This window comes from Oncorhynchus masou, chromosome 25 (assembly GCF_036934945.1).
Source record: "Oncorhynchus masou masou isolate Uvic2021 chromosome 25, UVic_Omas_1.1, whole genome shotgun sequence".
NCBI classification, from domain to species: domain Eukaryota; kingdom Metazoa; phylum Chordata; class Actinopteri; order Salmoniformes; family Salmonidae; genus Oncorhynchus; species Oncorhynchus masou.
Window position 1 is genome coordinate 28477636 of NC_088236.1, and position 23385 is coordinate 28501020.

General features: G+C 49.9%; 1 protein-coding gene across 1 annotated transcript in view; it reads right to left on the minus strand.

The window, feature by feature from the left end:
* LOC135513531 (transcription factor COE2-like) overlaps window positions 1–23385 on the minus strand; it is a 68154-nt gene that overhangs the window by 3002 nt on the left and 41767 nt on the right. Inside the window, exons 7-11 of the mRNA XM_064936411.1 lie at window positions 3406–3487; window positions 1485–1626; window positions 673–803; window positions 297–423; window positions 61–149 (exon numbers count right to left, since the gene is read on the minus strand). Of these exons, the coding sequence (XP_064792483.1) occupies window positions 61–149; window positions 297–423; window positions 673–803; window positions 1485–1626; window positions 3406–3487 (571 nt within the window). The remainder of the gene's footprint in view (window positions 1–60; window positions 150–296; window positions 424–672; window positions 804–1484; window positions 1627–3405; window positions 3488–23385) is intronic.

The window sequence follows — 23385 nt, forward strand, 5'->3', positions numbered from 1 at the left end:
GAGGTGTGGTGACATATGGCATGTACATCATCTCACTATGTGTGGTATGTTCTCACTCACCTTAGCTAGTTTGTCAGGGTCACCAGGGTGTCTGGGAATGACCTTTTGAAGCCTCTGGAAACCGTAGTCTATGGTGGGCTCATTCAGCGCTATACACAAACACACCCACAGATACATGAGCACTTGGTCCTGACTCATCCCATGGAATGGTGCTGTTTGATATGTTGTTGGTGAATGGTTGCTGGATAGGGTAGATATGGCTGGGGCGGTGGGGTTAATAGGAGGTGTGTGTTTACCTGTATAGATAAAGCGTCCAGGTGCCCCCTTACAGAATTGTTTAGATTTGTAGGACAGCGTGACCTCCACGACCCCCGGGATGTGGCGTGGGGGCGTCTGGACACGGATGGCGTGGGGCGTGATCAACTAAGAGAGGGAGAGAAACAGGGACAAGACAGAGAAGGAATGAGCAACGACTGTTTGACAGTCTACAGTATCTGACAGAATAATGCGGTTTGCTCTCATAATGCCAACATGTAGAAGGCAGCCACTAAATGACTGGACAAAATGAGACAAGCCATATGCTTTTGTTACCTTGTCCCTTATGTTTTCAATCAGTAAGTCTCGTTAATGAGTTGTTTTAAAGAGACAGTTACAGTGAAGCCACATAGCTACCTCGCTCCACACCAGCATGCTGCCGAACACCACCTGCAGCCCGTCAAAGAAGTTCTCCCCGATCACGATGACCATGGCCCCGCCCGTGGTCCAGCCCTCACTGGGGCTGATGGCTTTGATACATGGGGTGGCTGGAGAGGAAGGGCAATAATGTCATTTTAATATAACTTATTGCATCTCTTGGCAATGTATTTAGTGTCTGTTTCAGGGTGTCAGCCCTAGACCTTGAGGTTAGCCATTAGTACAGCAGTAGTTAATCCATCAATCAAATGTATCAGCAGTTGTTGCAAAGTGCTTCTACAGATGTAGAAGCACAGTATGAATGTCTACAGTAGGAATGTCTACAGTAGGAATGTCTACAGTAGGAATGTCTACAGTATGAGTGTCTACAGTAGGAATGTCTACAGTAGGAATGTCTACAGTAGGAATGTCTACAGTATGAATGTCTACAGTAGGAATGTCTACAGTAGGAATGTCTACAGTATGAGTGTCTACAGTATGAATGTCTACAGTAGGAATGTCTACAGTATGAATGTCTACAGTAGGAATGTCTACAGTAGGAATGTCTACAGTATGAATGTCTACAGTATGAGTGTCTACAGTAGGAATGTCTACAGTATGAATGTCTACAGTAGGAATGTCTACAGTATGAATGTCTACAGTAGGAATGTCTACAGTATGAATGTCTACAGTAGGAATGTCTACAGTAGGAATGTCTACAGTAGGAATGTCTACAGTATGAATGCCTACAGTATGAGTGTGTTCCTGATGTATCAGGACCCCAGGGCAGGCCGTGTTGGGTCTCTTCTTACCATACTCCATACCGTTCTCCACTGACTCTCCAGGCTCTAGCCTGCGAGCTCTCCGGCCATGTTTGGAGTTATTGTGGACAAACATGTTGTCAGACACGGCTAAGACATGGCCGTCTACACTGACAGTGCTGGACAGGGCCACCTAAAAGACAGGGGAGGACGGGGAAGAGGAAAATACATACCATGAGTCTATCTGGGTTTATAAGTGATATCAGTTCACTTTTTGTGAGATTTGGTTTCCTGCAAAATCCCTTGGCCACAATCCATTTCAACATCCAGCTGATAGGAATATTTCTCAATGGGTAATGTGACAACCCTACTACACTATATCATATTTTTACATCACCGCCCCCCTCTCTGTGGCCTCTCCCTTTCTCTCCCCCCTCCTCTCCCCTCCTGAGACTGTGGTTGGAGTTGTGGTCTGGACCAACAGCTCACAGAGGTTCAGGCCTAATCCCTCACTGACACCAGACATATGGACTGAATCTCCTATTTGTACTGGCCGTTAAAGTAGAGTGTGATATATGGTGAACCTAATTTGATTCCTGGCCAACAGCATGTGTGTCCCTACCCTCTCCACGAGATACATCAGTTCCCCATGGAGGACATGCATACAAAATGTGTATTCTTGTGTGCTTGCCTTGGGTCTGTGTGTTTAAGAGTGTCCATACTGTATATCTATAGGTATACATGCAGGAGGGGGTGTTGATGGTGGTGTAGGGTCTATGTCTATGAAGTACTGAAAGACTAAGCTTGAGACATTTTGAAATAGGCTTTACAATAAGAAAGTGATGTGTAAGGGCAAAGATAAGACAGAAGTGTTTCAGAATCCCAGAGCTGCACATGAAGAGACTCTGGAGCACAGATGCTGAGAAGGAAAGAGAGAGAGAGAAAGCAGATGTGCTTGTAGATGGTTGAGTGGTGAGGAATCTATAGGAAAATAACAGTAAATTGTTGATCAAGCACCATAAACAGGCTCCTGTCCAGCTCTAATCGCCTTTTAACCTGGAGGTGAGGGCCTCGGAGCGGCCGCCCGCTCATAACTTCTCAGCATGCGTCAAAGCGCAGGAGTTAAAACAAACATGGTAGAAGACAGGGAGAGAGAGAAAAAGGGAGAGGCAGAGAGATCCGGGAGAGAGAGAAGAGAAAAGAAAAGAGAAGAGGAACGAGAGAGAGAGAGAGACAGACAGTGGCTCCGGTGCTGAAAGACAGCAGAGGAAGTGAAGCGGGAGTGTCCCCTGTGACCACTTCCTGGGTCACGGAGCATGACCTCCCCCATCTGGAGCCAATCACTCAATTCTTGACAACTTCCTGAAACACCTCAGCCTATTTCCTGCCCGCCTCCCCCTTGTCTCTCCCACCCCAATACACCCTTTTCCCTTCTCTCCCTCTTTGTTTCACTGTAGATTTTGTACTTTCACCTTTAACTTTCCCCTCCATTCCTTCCATTGGAAAATGTCTAAGCAGTGCTTCGGGCTACGGAATGGAGAAATGTGGTCCCAACTATACCTGGGCAGACCCTGAACAAAAAAATCCCTCTTTGTGAAAGTAGAGAGGAAGGCAAGGTGGGATAGTTTTTATTCTATTTTAGATAGAATAGAATAATTGCTATTTTCAACATCATATATGCTGCACACACGCTCTCTCTCGTTCCCTCTCGCACACGTACACAAACCTCTCTCTCTCTTTCCCTCTCGCACACGTACACAAACCTCTCTCTCTCTCTTTCCCTCTCGCACACGTACACAAACCTCTCTCTCTCTTTCCCTCTCACACACATACACAAACCTCTCTCTCTCTTTCCCTCTCGCACACGTACACAAACCTCTCTCTCTCTTTCCCTCTCGCACACATACACAAACCTCTCTCTCTCTTTCCCTCTCGCACATGTACACAAACCTCTCTCTCCTACTCTCCATACCTGAAATCTTCTCATGTCCCTTGGGTTTCCTGCTGTCTTCAGACAATTCTGGTTACACTTCAAGAAAAACTTCAAGAAGAACCTGCAGGGGTAAGAGAAAAAAACAGGACAAGTACATAAAAATCATTAACTCAATAGACAAGAAAACATAACGTGAACAATGCATTCATTATTTGTTGGCCTGTCAGTCAAGAAGATGCTGATTACTGTTCCGGTCATATATGCATTATGAACATCTGAGAGTGAGTGTGTGTCAATGCTGCTGCGTGATATCTGCCCTGGCATTAATCACTGCTGTTTAGTTTAGCATTAGAGCCAATGTTATTACACTTTAAATCAAATGATAAGAATTTGAAATTCAGTCCAGTGAAAACTACTGCTGTGTTTCAAAGTGAACAGGAGACAGGGATGTATGCCAGGGGACTCTGGGGAACATGGTACCCCGCAATGCTGTTTTTGAACCCCCACATTAGAACTGTGGTGGAAGAGAAAAAGTGAAACTAGAAGGACAGAGAATTTGTATGTACATGTGCACATGTGCATGTTTGAATGAGGTTTGTGGGTGTGTTTTCATATGTATGTATCTCATTAACTGTGTTTGTGTGTGTGTATATCTGAGAGAGAGAGGGGGGGCTGATAGCCTCCACTACAGCAGAGAAGAGCAGAGAGAGGGAGCGAGAGCTGGAGAGTCTGAAATGAAGCTGAGGAGGGAGGGGAGGGGGAGGGGAGGGGAGGGGAGGGAGGGGAGGGGGAGGGAGGGGAGGGGGAGGGGAGAGACTCCAAATCCCAGGTGTACACAGTTCGGCAACACAGCCCGCTGCCATGGCAACGCAGCTCTGCCGCAATCCCAAAGTCCCCACGCTGATAGGTAAAGACAGAGATTGGAAAGAGAAGGCAACCACAAGGAACACATTCCGAGAGAGAGAGAGAGAGAGAGAGGGAGGGGTGGGGTGGGGGAGGAAGAGATAGAAAGGGTATAGGCAGGGGAGATGGAGAGGAGGCAGGGGAGCTGGGGAGATAGTGGAGGGAGTTGAGGGAGTAAAGAAATGGTCTGAAGAGAAAAAGAGACTGAGAGTGAAATGGGACATGGTTAGATCAGGACAACTGATATATGTGTGTTCATGGATCAGATGCTTTGTCATTTTAGCCACAAATATGGGCTCAATTTCACTGACACACCCAAAGCTGAAATTAAACAAATAACAACAGTGATGAGGATAAATGATGGGGAGCTTGAGAAGCAGGAGCTGGGCAGCCAGTTATCCAATCCCACCCACATTGTGAACACTGCAAATATAAGTCATGTTAATGGATAGAGTTTGTTTGGCGAGGGACTTTCTATTGGCTCCGCAGCCCAGGACCCTTCAATCCAATAGTAATCTCTCCTTCCCTCTCTCAGCCGCTTTCTCTCTCTCCTTCCCTCTCTCAGCCGCTTTCTCTCTCTCCTTCCCTCTCTCAGCCGCTTTCTCTCTCTCCTTCCCTCTCTCAGCCGCTTTCTCTCTCTCCTTCCCTCTCTCAGCCGCTTTCTCTCTCTCCTTCCCTCTCTCAGCCGCTTTCTCTCTCTCCTTCCCTCTCTCAGCCGCTTTCTCTCTCCTTCCCTCTCTCAGCCGCTTTCTCTCTCCCTTCCCTCTCTCAGCCGCTTTCTCTCTCTCCTTCCCTCTCTCAGCCGCTTTCTCTCTCTCCTTCCCTCTCTCAGCCGCTTTCTCTCTCTCCTTCCCTCTCAGCCGCTTTCTCTCTCTCCTTCCCTCTCTCAGCCGCTTTCTCTCTCTCCCTTCCCTCTCTCAGCCGCTTTCTCTCTCTCTCCTTCCCTCTCTCAGCCGCTTTCTCTCTCTCCTTCCCTCTCTCAGCCGCTTTCTCTCTCTCCTTCCCTCTCTCAGCCGCTTTCTCTCTCTCCTTCCCTCTCTCAGCCGCTTTCTCTCTCTTCTTCCCTCTCTCAGCCGCTTTCTCTCTCTCCTTCCCTCTCTCAGCCGCTTTCTCTCTCCTTCCCTCTCTCAGCCGCTTTCTCTCTCTTCTTCCCTCTCTCAGCCGCTTTCTCTCTCTCCTTCCCTCTCTCAGCCGCTTTCTCTCTCTTCTTCCATCACTTCCTCCCCTCCTCCCTCACGAACAGGCCCTTATTCAGAACGAACGCTTGCTTCCAAAACAGTGTCCAATATTTCTTGATTTGAACTATTTCAGTGGAGGACAATCAATATTGTTGTTGGCGGGGGATGATTATGATTTATTAGTGAGAGCTCGGACCTCCAACCTCTCCGCTCCTCTACAGTTGGGCTCCGGGTGGATGTGCACAACAGGCCACATAGCCTCTCCCTCCCTCTAACTACTTCCTCCTCTTTCTATCCCAATCCCCATCTCTCTCTCCATCTTTCACGCCCTCACTCCCCCCTCTCTGTATTTCCCTCCCTTACCTCTCTATCCTCTCTCTGTACAGTATCTATCATGCTGTCATGATTTATATGATATGTTACAGTGTGTTATGCTCAGTGTTTGAATCCAGTTGGCTTCATATCTGCTGATGAGGGATATATTGGATTATGTTCTGCTGTTTTGGTCCACTTCTTTTTAACAGTGCACTTGAGATATGTGACTTCTACCCTGATATATGACAGGGAACATTATATTAATTTGCTTCAAGTTCATGTGGGAACTCCCATACAGAGACGCTGCAAAGTAATTTATGACAACATTACCGCAGGCTCCTTTGTTGGGCTAAATGACTGTGGCCATGGCCCGGCTCTGTCCTAGACACTCTCCTCTCCCTGCCCGGCCACCTGCTCTTTGGATCTCTGGCCACTTCAAGTGCACCCAGCCAGCACTGACCGCTCACTCCAACCAGTCGCATTGGTGACTTCACAGCAGGGATGTGTGACATCCCATTAAGGACACATTGTACATGTAGCGACGACCCTCTTTGAGATAGGACATGTTCTATGCAGACATTCCCACTGGTCAGTGTGGATTTGTTTCTCCTTTATTCTGACTTTCACCCATTATTCCCTCACTGTGTTAACTTGTGTAACATCATACACACTTCCATACAACACCCTCCACCACCACCACCTCTGTCGCCCCAAACCCCATTCAGTCAACTTTTCACCCCCCTCAGTTCGGACACACACAGCTGCAAATGCTGAAATTAAAGCGAGACGTTGGTGCATATATTAGCATGCATTAGCCACTTTCCCCTACCCACTTAACATGCAAATCTTCCAGCCCCGTCGCCTCGCACCTTCTGCCACACATTCATTTGCTGAATTATAATTAGACTAATCTTGCATAATTAATAAGAAGTCGAGGACCCTCTTTTTTCCCCCTCTATTGTGGTCGCAAAGTTTAATATCACCATTGTTTGTTTTGTTTAGGTAATGCAACACGCCCACACACCTCCCCGCCCACAGGCTAGAGAAGAGGAGGACTTGGAAAACATTCATCTGGATGTCAGAAGGAAACTGTGTGCGCGGAGGAAGGTCCAGGACTTTCATAGGAGAACTCTATTAGCTACACTGTAGATTAGACTCATAGGTATGTATTTGCAGCTCTGCCTCTCTTACTCAAAGTTGTTATTCCATAAACGTACATAACCATACACAGTCACTGGAATTTATTTCCCATTCGATCATATTTCCCATTCAATCACTATTTAATTTGGAGAAAAAAAAATTGTGGGGGGGGGGGGGGGACTAGTTGAGATGCCAGTTTAATATTTAATGAGTTGTCCAGTTGTCATTAATGTAGATCAAGCTATAACCCCTCCAACTGGTGTTCCCCACGACCCTCCTCAGAGACCCTGATTAGGAAACACAAACAAAAGGTAGGCCCAAGTCTTAAGCCTTGGGATCAATTTCCACACTGGCTCAATGGGGAGTCTGTTTTCCCCTCAGTCTTCCAGTCTGTATCTCTGTCGAGGCCTCCAGATCCCCTTTGTCTGCATCTGCTTCAGTTCCCAAGACTAAACACAGGCCTCACAGCGTGGGTTAAGCAATTCGCAGGGTGACAACTTTCTTAACTAAAACGAGTTCAAAAAAATGACAGAGTAAGTCATGACACTGCAGTAACAGCAAAGTTACAAACTTAACTCTGTAATTGTATTAGTCCTACATGTTCACTTATGCATCGACTTGCCTTCAGACCACGTTCAGCCTCAGTCAGTCCTATCTAAGGCATCTGTTACATGTAGCTGAGCCGTTACACACTGCTAGAACAAAAGCTGCACAGGACCCCTAACAATAACTTTTATTGGCATTTATCAACCTTAATTACTACTGACATGAACTGCCATGTCACAAAGACACAACACATCACTCTCTATCTATGCTGATTAGACACAAAGCTGTATCAGTGTCAACAGATCTTTATGCTACATACATAGATTTATCAGCTATAATACAGGCTTTATAGAGGCCATATGAAGCTCCCACATAACTAGACCAGTTCCTGCAGCCTTGTCTTCCTGTGGGAGATCAGTCCTGCTCATGTGAGACTGGAGACGGGTAGTTTCAGACATCTGCATTAATGATGACATAATCACATTTCAATAAAAGACTTGGGAGGGATTTGAACCATGAGAGGTAGCGAAAGAGGACTAAAATGGAGATAATTTAGTCTGACAGGGTGGGAGTGTCTCTGTTCTCTATCTAGGAACACCAATAAACACAGCGGAAAGAAGGAAGGAAGATAGAAAGGAAGGAAGAGAGATAACAGGGATGGAGTGACAGGTCAGGAGCATGATATTCCTTCTATCAGTATTTAGACGACAGGCTGAAAGACTGAAGGAAGTAGAGAGGGAAGGTGTGGATAGGTGGTGGGGAAAGACAAGATTGAAAGTGAGAGAGAAGAAGGGAGGGAGAGGGAGAGGGGGGGGTAGGGGAGGAAAATTAGGAAAACAGATGTGAGGCATTAAAACATACTGACATGCTGAGGACCTTCTTCTGCCACACTCAAACACTGGGAACAGTAACTCATACACACACACACACATACACACGCTCACATGTTCACATGCCACATGCAAGCACACAAACATTACATACACACAAACAAACTACAATGAACACAACTTAAACACAAATTAAATGTATGCGCAAAATATGCAAGTATTGGGTCAAGCAAGGGTCATGGCTCCTAGCTATTGGCTGAGTTGTGCACAGGCCAGAGTTGACCTGATCATATTTTACGCTGATGCAGAACTCTACAGATGGGTCGTCATGCATCAATGTATGGATATGCATCCAATGAATATATGGAATTGGTTGTGGTGAGGGATGGGGGAGTTTTTTTTCTCCATGGGGAGAGTTGGGGAGGGGGGGAGTGACTGGGGAGGAGGGGGCTAGGGAGTGACTGGGGAGGAGGGGGCTAGGGAGCAGGTAATAAATACCCCTGGATCCCGGGGTCCCCTGGCAGACTGGAAGCTAGACTGGTCACCAGGGTTAACACCCGGGGCACCTGACCTTTGACACTGCTAATGGGGCACAGAGAACCCTCCACGAACTGATACCCCTCTGTCGCATACCACCACGGGACCTTTCACACAAGCCTACTAACCCGTCCCCTCATATTTTACAACAGAAATAATACTTAGTCGTGCACTCAACTTTACTTAACATACTTTATATAACTCTCACCTCCTATCACTCACCCTCCCTGTCCAACTGCATCATTTTTTTAAAAGTAATCAACAACAACAAAAATATGTTTTTAACTAACCCTTAACAACTTGTTTTAGCAGGGGTTTCTCCTACTTTTGTTAAGTTTTATTGGGTGCACGGCTATGCACCTCTGTCCTCTCGAATTTCCAGCAACCCCCACCTTTCCTAATCCCAACCTGTCATAATCTATAATCTGGACAATGTAAATCTCTCATTGACGCCTTTTCTGATCCAGGGATTAAACCTGTCTTTATGGGTTGACAGTCAGGCATACCAACACCCACCGCTCTACACACTAACAATCATACACTGACATGAGATGGGTACACCAGATCAATAGTGGAGGGTAGGACTCAGATTGGCCTGTTGTATCAAAATAGCAGCTAGATTCATTGGCGATGTGCCACATAGACTGAAACAGAGCATGGGGAATGAGGACTCTGTTTCTTAAAGTTTGATTGCTGGATTGGTTGTGCCCCCATGGCCCCTTCTCCATTTCATCCCACCCTAGCCTCACCCCTCCGGCCCAGCCCACCCTAGCCTCACCCCTCCGGCCCAGCCCACCCTAGCCTCACGCCTCTGGCCCAGCTCACCCTAGCCTCACCCCTCCGGCCCAGCCCACCCTAGCCTCACCCCTCCGGCCCAGCACACCCTAGCCTCACCCCTCTGGCCCAGCCCACCCTAGCCTCACCCCTCCGGCCCAGCCCACCCTAGCCTCACCCCTCCGGCCCAGCCCACCCCGTCTCTAAACATGAGAATTGTGTCAAAGCCAAACATTTAAACCACTAGTGCTGATTTATAGAGCTTGGTAGTTCTGTAAACCCACCTGGCTTACCACCGCAAAAGTGCCTCAGCTGAGACGAGGCTGTGAGGTGAGAGGGGGGATAGGGGGGGTTTTAGAGGGACAGGTATGGGAGCTCATGGACCCTCCTGAGGAGTGTGAATGTGTACTTTTTGAACAAGGCAACTCCTTGATCTTAAAATTACTTTACAACGTCACTGCTGGCATGATGCTATTATTCTAATCGTTTAAAAAGTTGAAAGTTATGTTCCACTAACCAACACTTGGCATAATAACGAAGACTAGAGATAGTAATAGGTATATGGATCTATGGATGGACAGACTGACAGACAAATACACAGAGATCCAGCAGGAGAGGATAGGGAATACAGTATACCTCCATCAATGGCCCGACCTTTCCCAGCATGCTTTGAGAGTCCTATGGGATGAAGATTTAAAATACCCAAACTTTCACACTGGATTGAGCAGCCCATTGTGCATGGACAGGTCTCATACATACCAATACAGACCTTTCCAATCCACACACTACACCGGTGACACAAAACTGGCAGCTCTAAATGCAGCAGCATGAATAAACCCGAAATATAACATAAAGATTCTACAGAGCAGCAATATGGGCACATACTATATTGTGTCAAATAAATGTCTAAATGTAAAAATGTACCACAGAAAGGTGTCATGTGCTCCCTCTAATACATGTAACTATTATTCCAGGACACTGAGTCTTCCTTACTAACACTGACAAAATGTATAGGCTATTATCATATACCCACATACCACAGAACCTCCCAAACCTTCCTCAGAGAGGAACAAAGACAGAGGGAAAGACGTTAGAGAGAAGGAGAGAGGAGAGAAGGAGAGAGGAGAGAAGCAACAACAGAATGAGAAGAGATGTCTTCTTAATTAGCCAGTAATGATAAGATCTGACAAACAACATCTGTTTCCAGAGAGAGATGGCAGGAGAGGGGGGAGCAAAGAGAGGGTAGAAGAGAGAGAGGTTGGGAGAGAGGGATAGGAGGGAGGAATAGAGAGAGGCAACTAGCTAAAGAAACCTGTGAAGGCAAGACAAGAGGGACCTGCTTGTATAAAGGAGTGGGAGGGACAGGAGGTGGATGTGAAAAAGACAGAATGCTGTGTAGCGTGACACCATAGAAGAACGAAGGAACGAATGAAGTAAAACTAAAAAGAGAGAGAGAGAGACAGACAGGAGAAGATCATTCTGACAGGGTTGAGAGAATCTAGGAACCAGGACGAAAATAACAGATAGAAAGGGGGGAAAAATTATCAAAATGAAGAGAGCAGACAGACAGACAGACAGACAGACAGACAGACAGACAGACAGACAGACAGACAGACAGACAGAGGGTTAGACTGGAAAATGGCACATGAGGGAGGGAAGGAGAGGTGGAACGTGTGAAGAGGTGGGTATGGAATCACTCAGAAGTCCAGGGTGCTGTAATTTACTGTCCGTAGCTAATCCACAGCAAATGTGTGGAGCTGAGGAGAGGAGCGCGAGAGAGAGGGAGGGAAAGAGAAGAGTGACGGAACAAGAAAGAGGAAGGGGGGACTGTAGGGGGCTCGGCATGAACGCTGGAGGCTGTCAGCACATCACCCCCTGCCCTTAGCCCTGACGGATTCATCAGGACATACACACACCATAAAACACACACCATAAAACATCTGAATTGTTTTGTTTGTTTTACTCTAAACTAATATCAGAGGAATGCATTTGCAGACATGTGTTGCTCAAAGGGCAATTAGATTTGACAGAAATATGCAAGCTGCCTCAAAAGCAGCATTCTTAATAGTAAGATGTTCTACCTACACTATGAACACATTGCAGCAGGCATGCACATCTAATACTTTCCTCTGTACTGAAATACGGATTTTGTGTTTGCATGTTTGAGGGGTAAGTAGGGGTGTATGTGAATGTTTTGCTGTGAGGTAGTTTGAGGGGTAAGTAGGGGTGTATGTGAATGTTTCGCTGTGAGGCAGTTTGAGGGGTAAGTAGGGGTGTATGTGAATGTTTTGCTGTGAGTCAGTTTGAGGGGTAAGTAGGGATGTATGTGAATGTCTTGCTGTGAGGCAGTTTGAGGGGTGAGTAGGGGTGTATGTGAATGTTTTGCTGTGAGTCAGTTTGAGGGGTAAGTAGGGATGTATGTGAATGTCTTGCTGTGAGGCAGTTTGAGGGGTAAGTAGGGATGTATGTGAATGTCTTGCTGTGAGGGAGTTTGAGGGGTGACGGGTATGTATGTGAATGTCTTGCAGTGAGGCAGTTTGAGGGGTGAGGGGGATGTATGTGAATGTCTTGCTGTGAGGCAGTTTGAGGGGTGAGGGGGATGTATGTGAATGTCTTGCTGTGAGGCAGTTTGAGGGGTGAGGGGGATGTATGTGAATGTCTTGCTGTGAGGCAGTTTGAGGGTGAGGGGGATGTATGTGAATGTCTTGCTGTGAGGCAGTTTGAGGGGTGAGGGGGATGTATGTGAATGTCTTGCTGTGAGGCAGTTTGAGGGGTGAGGGGGATGTATGTGAATGTCTTGCTGTGAGGCAGTTTGAGGGGTGAGGGGGATGTATGTGAATGTCTTGCTGTGAGGCAGTTTGAGGGGTGAGGGGGATGTATGTGAATGTCTTGCTGTGAGGCAGTTTGAGGGGTGAGGGGGATGTATGTGAATGTCTTGCTGTGAGGCAGTTTGAGGGGTAAGTAGGGATGCATGTGAATGTCTTGCTGTGAGGCAGTTTGAGGGGTGACGGGGATGTATGTGAATGTCTGGCAGTGAGGCAGTTTGAGGGGTGAGGGGGATGTATGTGAATGTCTTGCTGTGAGGCAGTTTGAGGGGTGAGGGGGATGTATGTGAATGTCTTGCTGTGAGGCAGTTTGAGGGGTGAGGAATGGGGATGTATGTGAATGTCTTGCAGTGAGGCAGTTTGAGGGGTGAGGGGGATGTATGTGAATGTCTTGCTGTGAGGCAGTTTGAGGGGTGAGGGGGATGTATGTGAATGTCTTGCTGTGAGGCAGTTTGAGGGTGAGGGGGATGTATGTGAATGTCTTGCTGTGAGGCAGTTTGAGGGGTGAGGGGGATGTATGTGAATGTCTTGCTGTGAGGCAGTTTGAGGGGTGAGGGAGATGTATGTGAATGTCTTGCAGTGAGGGAGTTTGAGGGGTGAGGGGGGTGTATGTAAATGTCTTGCTGTGAGGCATTTTGAGGGGTGAGGGGGATGTATGTGAATGTCTTGCTGTGAGGCAGTTTGAGGGGTGAGGGGGATGTATGTGAATGTCTTGCTGTGAGGCAGTTTGAGGGGTGAGGGGGATGTATGTGAATGTCTTGCAGTGAGGCAGTTTGAGGGGTGAGGGGGATGTATATGAATGTCTTGCTGTGAGGCAGTTTGAGGGGTAAGTAGGGATGTATGTGAATGTCTTGCTGTGAGGCAGTTTGAGGGGTGAGGGGGATGTATGTGAATGTCTTGCTGTGAGGCAGTTTGAGGGGTGAGGGGGATGTATGTGAATGTCTTGCTGTGAGGCAGTTTGAGGGGTGAGGGGATGTATGTGAATGTCTTGCTGTGAGGCAGTTTGAGGGGTGAGGGGGATGTATGTGAATGTCTTGCTGTGAGGCAGTTTGAGGGGGAGTGAGGGGGATGTATGTGAATGTCTTGCTGTGAGTCAGTTTGAGGGGTGAGGGGGATGTATGTGAATGTATTGCTGTGAGGCAGTTTTAGGGGAGGCAGTGAGGGGGGGGATGTATGTATGTGAATGTCTTGCTCTGAGGCAGTTTGAGGGGTGAGGGGGATGTATGTGAATGTCTTGCTGTGAGGCAGTTTGAGGGGTGAGGGGGATGTATGTGAATGTCTTGCAGTGAGGCAGTTTGAAGGGTGAGGGGGATGTATGTGAATGTCTTGCTGTGAGGCAGTTTGAGGGGTAAGTAGGGAGTACACTGTAGAGGATGGGAGAAAAGGCAGTTTGAGGGGTGAGGGGGATGTATGTGAATGTCTTGCTGTGAGGCAGTTTGAGGGGTGAGGGGGATGTATGTGAATGTCTTGCTGTGAGGCAGTTTGAGGGGCGAGGGGGATATATGTGAATGTCTTGCAGTGAGGCAGTTTGAGGGGTGAGGGGGATGTATGTGAATGTCTTGCTGTGAGGCAGTTTGAGGGGTGAGGGGGATGTATGTGAATGTCTTGCTGTGAGGCAGTTTGAGGGGTGAGGGGGATGTATGTGAATGTCTTGCAGTGAGGCAGTTTGAGGGGTGAGGGGGATGTATGTGAATGTCTTGCTGTGAGGCAGTTTGAGGGGTGAGGGGGATGTATGTGAATGTCTTGCTGTGAGGCAGTTTGAGGGGTGAGGGGGATGTATGTGAATGTCTTGCTGTGAGGCAGTTTGAGGGGTGAGGGGGATGTATGTGAATGTCTTGCTGTGAGGCAGTTTGAGGGGTGAGGGAGATGTATGTGAATGTCTTGCAGTGAGGCAGTTTGAGGGGTGAGGGGGATGTATGTGAATGTCTTGCTGTGAGGCAGTTTGAGGGGTGAGGGGGATGTATGTGAATGTCTTGCTGTGAGGCAGTTTGAGGGGTGAGGGGGATGTATGTGAATGTCTTGCTGTGAGTCAGTTTGAGGGGTGAGGGGGATGTATGTGAATGTCTTGCTGTGAGGCAGTTTGAGGGGTGAGGGGGATGTATGTGAATGTCTTGCAGTGAGGCAGTTTGAGGGGTGAGGGGATGTATGTGAATGTCTTGCTGTGAGGCAGTTTGAGGGGTGAGGGGGATGTATGTGAATGTCTTGCTGTGAGGCAGTTTGAGCGGTGAGGGGGATGTATGTGAATGTCTTGCTGTGAGGCAGTTTGAGGGGTGAGGGGGATGTATGTGAATGTCTTGCTGTGAGTCAGTTTGAGGGGTGAGGGGGATGTATGTGAATGTCTTGCTGTGAGTCAGTTTGAGGGGTGAGGGGGATGTATGTGAATGTCTTGCTGTGAGGCAGTTTGAGGGGTGAGGGGGATGTATGTGAATGTCTTGCTCTGAGGCAGTTTGAGGGTGAGGTGGATGTATGTGAATGTCTTGCTGTGAGGCAGTTTGAGGGGTGAGGGGGATGTATGTGAATGTCTTGCTGTGAGGCAGTTTGAGGGGTGAGGGGGATGTATGTGAATGTCTTGCTGTGAGGCAGTTTGAGGGGTGAGGGGGATGTATGTGAATGTCTTGCTGTGAGTCAGTTTGAGGGGTGAGGGGGATGTATGTGAATGTATTGCTGTGAGGCAGTTTTAGGGGTGAGGGGGATGTATGTGAATGTCTTGCAGTGAGGCAGTTTGAGGGGTGAGGGGGATGTATGTGAATGTCTTGCTGTGAGGCAGTTTGAGGGGTAAGTAGGGAGTACACTGTAGAGGATGGGAGAAAAGGCAGTTTGAGGGGTGAGGGGGATGTATGTGAATGTCTTGCTGTGAGGCAGTTTGAGGGGTGAGGGGGATGTATGTGAATGTCTTGCTGTGAGGCAGTTTGAGGGGTGAGGGGGATATATGTGAATGTCTTGCAGTGAGGCAGTTTGAGGGGTGAGGGGGATGTATGTGAATGTCTTGCTGTGAGGCAGTTTGAGGGGTGAGGGGGATGTATGTGAATGTCTTGCTGTGAGGCAGTTTGAGGGGTGAGGGGGATGTATGTGAATGTCTTGCTGTGAGGCAGTTTGAGGGGTGAGGGGGATGTATGTGAATGTCTTGCTGTGAGGCAGTTTGAGGGGTGAGGGGGATGTATGTGAATGTCTTGCTGTGAGTCAGTTTGAGGGGTGAGGGGGATGTATGTGAATGTCTTGCTGTGAGGCAGTTTGAGGGGTGAGGGGGATGTATGTGAATGTCTTGCAGTGAGGCAGTTTGAGGGGTGAGGGGGATGTATGTGAATGTCTTGCTGTGAGGCAGTTTGAGGGGTGAGGGGGATGTATGTGAATGTCTTGCTGTGAGGCAGTTTGAGGGGTAAGTAGGGATGTATGTGAATGTCTTGCTGTGAGGCAGTTTGAGGGGTGAGGGGGATGTATGTGAATGTCTTGCTGTGAGGCAGTTTGAGGGGTGAGGGGGATGTATGTGAATGTCTTGCTGTGAGGCAGTTTGAAGGGTGAGGGGGATGTATGTGAATGTCTTGCTGTGAGGCAGTTTGAGGGGAGAGGGGGATGTATGTGAATGTCTTGCTGTGAGGCAGTTTGAGGGGTAAGTAGGGATGTATGTGAATGTCTTGCTGTGAGGCAGTTTGAGGGGTGAGGGGGATGTATGTGAATGTCTTGCTGTGAGGCAGTTTGAGGGGTGAGGGGGATGTATGTGAATGTCTTGCAGTGAGGCAGTTTGAGGGGTGAGGGGGATGTATGTGAAAGTCTTGCTGTGAGGCAGTTTGAGGGGTGAGGGGATGTATGTGAATGTCTTGCTGTGAGGCAGTTTGAGGGGTAAGTAGGGATGTATGTGAATGTCTTGCTGTGAGGCAGTTTGAGGGGTGAGGGGGATGTATGTGAATGTCTTGCAGTGAGGCAGTTTGAGGGGTGAGGGGGATGTATGTGAATGTCTTGCTGTGAGGCAGTTTGAGGGGTAAGTAGGGAGTACACTGTAGAGGATGGGAGAAAATCAGGGAAATCCGAGTCCTTCCTGGGAAATAAATTCTGTCCAGATTCCGAACAGACAAACAAACAAACAAACAAACTGGGTCCGGGCCAGCGCCGGGGGCATTGTTAAATCATTAGTGAAATTTAAGACATATATTTATGTTTATTTATTTTCCCTTTTGTACTTGAACTATTTGCACATCCTTATAACACTGTATATAGACATAATATGACATTTGAAACGTCTTTATTCTTTTCAAACTTTTGTGAGAGTAAAGTTTACTGTATATTTTTTATTGTTTATTTCACTTTTGTTTATTATCTTTTTCACTTGCTTTGGCAATGTAAACATCTGTTTCCCATGCCAATAAATCCCCTTAAATTGAAATTGAATTGAAATGTAAGACCTATATAGGGGGGGCTGACTGACCCCCTATCCATCCCCCACACCCACTCTGCTCCACCCATACCCACCAGCATGCAGCCTGGTGGGTATGGCCTCTGACTCTGGCCTCTGACACACATGCATGCTCACACTCATCCACGCCTGCTGGGAGGCTGCAGGCACACAAACACACACATCCATGTACACACAAACCCACACTCACTATCTCAAATACTCTCTAAAATAAATTAAGTGCCCCCTACTTAATCTCCACACCACTCTACCAAAGGTGAAACCTGTTAGTGGCCAGACAAATGGGACGTGGCTTTCCTCCTGCTCCCTCTCTCCCTGTAACACAATGCCAGGCCCCAGCCACCATTTTGAGCGCTATGAGCCCCCCCCCCCACCTATCCCTGTCATTCTCCCACATTAGCCCATTTGCAGTCCATTCCCATTTCCTGTCAAAGCATTTCTCTGCTGCGCTTAGTTTCCGACTGCCACCTCTGTGTGCTCTCCCTGAGAAAACAACTCAGGCCTGTTCTGAGTGTTAGGGTTTAAGCCCCGACACCCAACCCAACGCAGCCCCTTGCAGCCCAACGCAACCCTGTGCAGCCCAACGCAGCCCCGTGCAACCCAACGCAACCCTGTGCAGCCCAACGCATCCAGAGGTTACAACACATTCCGGTCATCTAATCTGCCACTCATGGTTCACTTCCTGTCTGTATTTGAGTCGTGGGTCTTCCTGGTTCACATGAGACAACCTCCCCAAACATCACAAAAGATCTTCTGACTATTTTTCTACCACGTGACTATATTTCTCTCTCTCTGTGTTTCTTACAAGCAGTACCTGTCAGTGAGTATTTGATATTCCAGACAGTGGCACCCTCTCCCTATGTCTGTCTGTCATTCTCCTCCTCTCATTGAGTGTGTGTGTGCCTCCTGGGAGGAGGTGTCCCCCACTCCTGTGCCAGCTGCTCCAACTGGTCCAGCCTGTGCTGTTGTGTGCAGTGGAGTCGCTGGGCCCCGTCTCTGTCTCCAGTCACTGCTTGTCCCCTGCCTGAAGGGGCTCCCTGACAGTGGGTCTGGGGGGACACTACCAGCCACCAGGGAGACGCCTGTGACAGGGAAGTGAAGGGACTGGAGGGTGTGTGTGTGTGTGTGTGTGTGTGTGTGTGTGTGTGTGTGTGTGTGTGTGTGTGTGTGTGTGTGTGTGTGTGTGTGTGTGTGTGTGTGTGTGTGTGTGTGTGTGTGTGTGTGTGTGTGTGTGTGTGTGTGCGTGCGTGCGTGCGTGCGTGCGTGCGTGCGTGCGTTCGAGCGTGTGTTCGAGCGCGCGTGCGCGCGCGTGCGCGTGCGTGCAGCTTTAAAGACAATACAAATGTGTGGCTGTGATTATGACAATGTACAAAATCAGCATCTAGGTAGATTGTGCCTGTAGCTACAGTTGGCTCAGGGAGTGCCTGTGGGAGATGTTTATGTTTTGGCTCCCAGAAAGGGTACGCTTAGGGCTAGACATAGTGGAGACGAGCCTGTATGGACGGCGTGTCGTGCTATTGATCTGTGCAATTCAGATGCAGGAATCCTCTGTCCTCTAAAATCAGGGCACTCTGGGACAATTTTAAATGGGTCTAAGAAAGAACCCCCACTCTGAAAAGGGTGAAAAGACAGGGGTGGTGATGATGATGGTGGTTGGTGGGTGGTGGTTATAGTGGTGGTAGGTGGTGGGTGGGTGGTGGGTGGTGGTGGTGGTAGTGGTGGTGGTGGTGGTAGTGGTGGTAATGGTGGTGGTGGTGGTGGTAGTGGTAATGGTGGTGGTTCTAGTTGGTGGTGGTTGGTAGTGGTGGTGGTTGGTAGTGGTTGTGGTGGTGTTAGTTGGTAGTTGGTAGTGGTGGTGGTTGATGGTGGTTGGTAGTGGTGGTGGGGGTGGTGGTGGTGGTTGGTGGTGGTTGGTAGTGGTGGTGGTTGTGTTGGTTTGTAGTGATGGTGGTGGTGGTTGGTAGTGGTGGTGGTAATGGTGGTGCTGGTGCTGGTGGTGGTGGTTGGTAGTGGTAGTGGTGGTTGGTAGTGGTGGTGGTAATGGTGGTGGTGGTCTTGGTGGTGGTGGTTGGTAGTGGTTGGTAGTGGTGGTGGTGGTTGGTAGTGGTGGTGGTGATGGTGGTGGTGGTGGTGGTTGGTAGTGGAGGTGGTGATGGTGGTGGTGGTGGTGGTAGGTAGGTTGTGGTGGTGGTGGTTGGTAGTGTTGGTGGGTAGTGGTGGTGGTGGTTGGTAGTGGTGGTGGTGGTTGGTAGTGGTGGTGGTGGTTGGTGGTGGTGGTGGTTGGTAGTGGTGGTGGTGGATGGTGGTGGTGGTTGGTAGTGGTGGTTGGTGGTGGAGGTGGTAGTGGTGGTTTGTAGTGGTGGTGGTGGTTGGTAGTGGTGGTGGTGCATGGTGGAGGTTGGTAGTGGTGGTGGTGGTAGTGGTGGTGGTTGGTAGTGGTGGTGGTGGTTGGTAGTGGTGGTGGTCGGTAGTGGTGGTTGGTAGTGGTGGTGGTGGTGGTTGGTAGTGGTGGTGGTGGTTGGTGGTGGTGGTGGTTTGTAGTGGTGGTGGTGGTGGTGGTTGGTATTGGTGGTGGTGGTAGTGGTGGTTGGTAGTGGTGGTGGTGGTTGGTAGTGGTGGTGGTGGTGGTTGGTAGTGGTGGTGGTGGTTGGTGGTAGTAGTTGGTGATGGTGGTGGTTGGTAGTGGTGGTGGTGGTTGGTGGTTGGTAGTGGTGGTGGTGGTTGGTAGTGGAGGTGGTTGGTAGTGGTGGTGGTGGTTGTTGGTAGTGGTAGTGGTGGTTGGTAGTGGTGGTGGTAGTGGTGGTGGTGGTTGGTGGTGGTGGTGGTGGTGGTGGTGGTGGTTTGTAGTGGTGGTGGGGGTTGGTAGTGGTGGTGGTGGTTGGTAGTAGTGGTGGTGGTTGGTAGTGGTAGTGGTGGTGGTGGTTGGTGGTGGTTGGTAGTGGTGGTGGTGGTTGGTAGTGGTTGTTGGTAGTGGTGGTTGGTAGTGGTGGTGGTGGTGGTGGTGGTGGTGGTGGTGGTGGTGGTTGGTGGTGGTAGTTGGTGGTGCTGGTGGTTGGTAGTGGTGGTGGTGGTGGTTGGTAGTGGTTGGTAGTGGTAGTGGTGGTGGTGGTTGGTAGTGGTGGTGGTGGTGGTTGGTAGTGGTGGTGGTGGTGGTGGTTGGTAGTGGTGGTGGTGGTGGTTGGTAGTGGTGGTGGTGGTTGTTGGTAGTGGTGGTGGTGATGGTGGTGTTTGGTAGTGGTGGTGGTGGTTTGTAGTGGTGGTGGTGATAGTGGTGTTGGTGGTGGTTGGTAGTGGTGGTTGGTGGTGGTAGTTGGTGGTGGTGGTGGTGGTTTGTAGTGGTGGTGGTGGTTGGTAGTGGTGGTGGTGGTTGGTGGGGGTGGTGGTTGGTAGTGGTAGTGGTGGTGGTGGTTGGTAGTGGTGGTGGTGGTGGTGGTTGGTAGTGGTGGTGGTGGTGGTTGGTAGTGGTGGTGGTGGTTGGTGGTGGTAGTGGTGGTTGCTAGTGGTGGTGGTGGTTGGTAGTAGTTGTGGTGGTTGTGGTGGTTGGTAGTGGTGGTGGTTGGTAGTGGTGGTGGTGGTTGGTGGTGGTGGTTGGTAGTAGTGGTGGTGGTGGTTGGTGGTTGGTGGTGGTGGTTGGGAGTGGTGGTGGTGGTGGTTGGTAGTGGTGGTGGTTGGTAGTGTGGTGGTGGTTGGTGGTGGTGGTGGTTGGTATTGGTGGTGGTGGTTGGTAGTGGTTGGTAGTGGTGGAGGTGGTGGTGATGGTGGTGGTGGTTGGTAGTGGTGGTGGTGGTTGGTGGTGGTAGTTGGTGGTGGTGGTGGTTTGTAGTGGTGGTGGTGGTTGGTAGTGGTGGTGGTAGTTGGTAGTGATGGTGGTGGTTGGTAGTGGTGGTTGGTGGTGGTAGTTGGTGGTGGTGGTGGTGGTTTGTAGTGGTGGTGGTGGTTGGTAGTGGTGGTGGTGGTTGGTGGGGGTGGTGGTTGGTAGTGGTAGTGGTGGTGGTGGTTGGTAGTGGTGGTGGTGGTGGTTGGTAGTGGTGGTGGTGGTGGTTGGTGGTGGTGGTGGTGGTTGGTGGTGGTAGTGGTGGTTGCTAGTGGTGGTGGTGGTTGGTAGTAGTTGTGGTGGTTGGTAGTGGTGGTGGTGGTGGTGGTGGTTGGTAGTAGTTGTGGTGGTTGGTAGTGGTGGTGGTTGGTAGTGGTGGTGGTGGTTGGTGGTGGTGGTTGGTAGTAGTGGTGGTGGTGGTTGGTAGTGGTAGTGGTGGTGGTGGTGGTGGTTGGTAGTGCTGGTGATGGTTGGTAGTGGTGGTGGTTGGTAGTGGTGGTGGTGGTTGGTGGTGGTTGGTGGTGGTGGTTGGGAGTGGTGGTGGTGGTGGTGGTTGATAGTGGTGGTGGTTGGTAGTGGTGGTGGTGGTAGTTGGTAGTGGTGGTGGTTGGTAGTGTGTTGGTGGTGGTGGTGGTTGGTATTGGTGGTGGTGGTTGGTAGTGGTTGGTAGTGGTGGTGGTTGGTATTGGTGGTGGTGGTTGGTAGTGGTTGGTAGTGGTGGAGGTGGTGGTGGTGGTGGTGGTGGTGGTGGTTGGTAGTGGTGGTGGTGGTTGGTAGTGGTAGTTGGTGGTGGTGGTGGTTTGTAGTGGTGGTGGTGGTTGGTAGTGGTGGTGGTTGGTAGTGGTAGTGGTGGTGGTGGTTGGTAGTGGTGGTGGTGGTGGTTGGTGGTGGTAGTTGGTGGTGGTGGTGGTGGTGGTTGGTAGTGGTGGTGGTGGTTGGTAGTGGTGGTGGTGGTTGGTAGTGCTGGTGGTGGTGGTGGTTTGTAGTGGTGGTGGGGGTTGGTAGTGGTGGTGGTTGGTAGTAGTGGTGATGGTGGTTGGTAGTGGTAGTGGTGGTGGTGGTTGGTAGTGGTAGTGGTGGTGGTGGTTGGTAGTGGTGGTGGTGGTTGGTAGTGGTGATGGTGGTTGGTAGTGGTTGTTGGTAGTGGTGGTTGGTAGTGGTGGTGGTGGTGGTGGTGGTGGTTGGTAGTGGTGGTGGTGGTAGTTGGTAGTGGTGGTGGTTGGTGGTGGTTGGTGGTGTTGGTGGTGGTTGGGAGTGGTGGTGGTGGTGGTTGGTAGTGGTGGTGGTTGGTAGTGGTGGTGGTTGGTAGTGGTGGTGGTGGTTGGTGGTGGTGGTGGTTGGTGGTGGTGGTGGTGGTTGGTAGTGTTGGTGGTGGTAGTTGGTAGTGGTGGTGGTTGGTAGTGTGGTGGTGGTTGGTGGTGGTGGTGGTAGTTGGTGGTGGTGGTGGTGGTTGGTGGTGGTGGTGGTGGTGGTGGTTGGTAGTGGTAGTGGTGGTGGTGGTGGTTGGTAGTGGTGATGGTGGTTGGTGGGTGTGGTGGTTGTTGGTAGTGGTGGTGGTTGGTGGTGGTTGTTGGTAGTGGTGGTTGGTAGTGGTGGTGGTGGTGGTTGGTAGTGGTGGTGGTGGTGGTGGTTGGTAGTGGTGGTGGTGATGGTGGTGGTTGGTAGTGGTGGTGGTGGTTGGTGGTGGTAGTTGGTGGTGGTGGTGGTTTGTAATTGTGGTGGTGTTTGGTAGTGGTGGTGGTTGGTAGTGGTGGTGGTGGTTGGTGTTGGTAGTGGTGGTTGGTGGTTGTAGTGGTGGTTGGTGGTGTTAGTGGTGGTTGGTAGTGGTGGTGGTGGTTGGTAGTGGTGGTGGTTGGTAGTGGTGGTGGTGGTTGGTAGTGGTGGTGGTGGTTGGTAGTGGTGGTGGTGGTGGTTGGTAGTGGTAGTGGTGGTTGATAGTGGTGGTGGTTGGTAGTGGTGGTGGTGGTTGGTAGGGGCGGTGGTTGGTGGTGGTGGTGGTGGTTGGTAGTGGTGGTGGATGGTAGTGGTGGTGGTGGTGGTTGGTAGTGGTGGTGGTGGTTGGTGGTGTTGGTGGTTGGTTGTGGTGGTGGTTTGTAGTGGTGGTGGTGGTTGGTAGTGGTGGTGGTTTGTAGTGGTGGTGGTTGGTGGGTGGTGGTGGTTTGTAGTGGTGGTTGGTGGTTGGTGGTTGGTGGTGGTGGTTTGTAGTGGTGGTTGGTGGTTGGTGGTGGCGGTGGTTTGTAGTGGTGGTTGGTGGTTGGTGGTGGTGGTGGTTGGTAGTGGTGGTGGTTGGTGGTGGTGGTTGGTGGTGGTGGTGGTTGGTAGTGGTAGGTAGTGGTGGTGGTTGGTGGTGTTGGTGGTTGGTTGTGGTGGTGGTTTGTAGTGGTGGTGGTTGGTGGGTGGTGGTGGTTTGTAGTGGTGGTTGGTGGTTGGTGGTGGTGGTGGTTTGTAGTGGTGGTGGTGGTTGGTGGTTGTTGGTGGTGGTGGTTTGTTGTGGTGGTTGGTGGTGGTGGTGGTTTGCAGTGGTGGTTGGTGGTTGGTGGTGGTGGTGGTTTGTAATGGTGGTGGTGGTTTGTAGTGGTGGTGGTGGTTTGTAGGGGTGGTTGGTGGTTGGTGGTGGTGGTGGTGGTTTGTAGTGGTGGTCGGTGGTTGGTGGTGGCGGTGGTTTGTAGTGGTGGTTGGTGGTTGGTGGTGGTTGGATGTGGTGGTGGTTTGTAGTGGTGGTTGGTGGTTGGTGGTGGTGGTGGTTTGT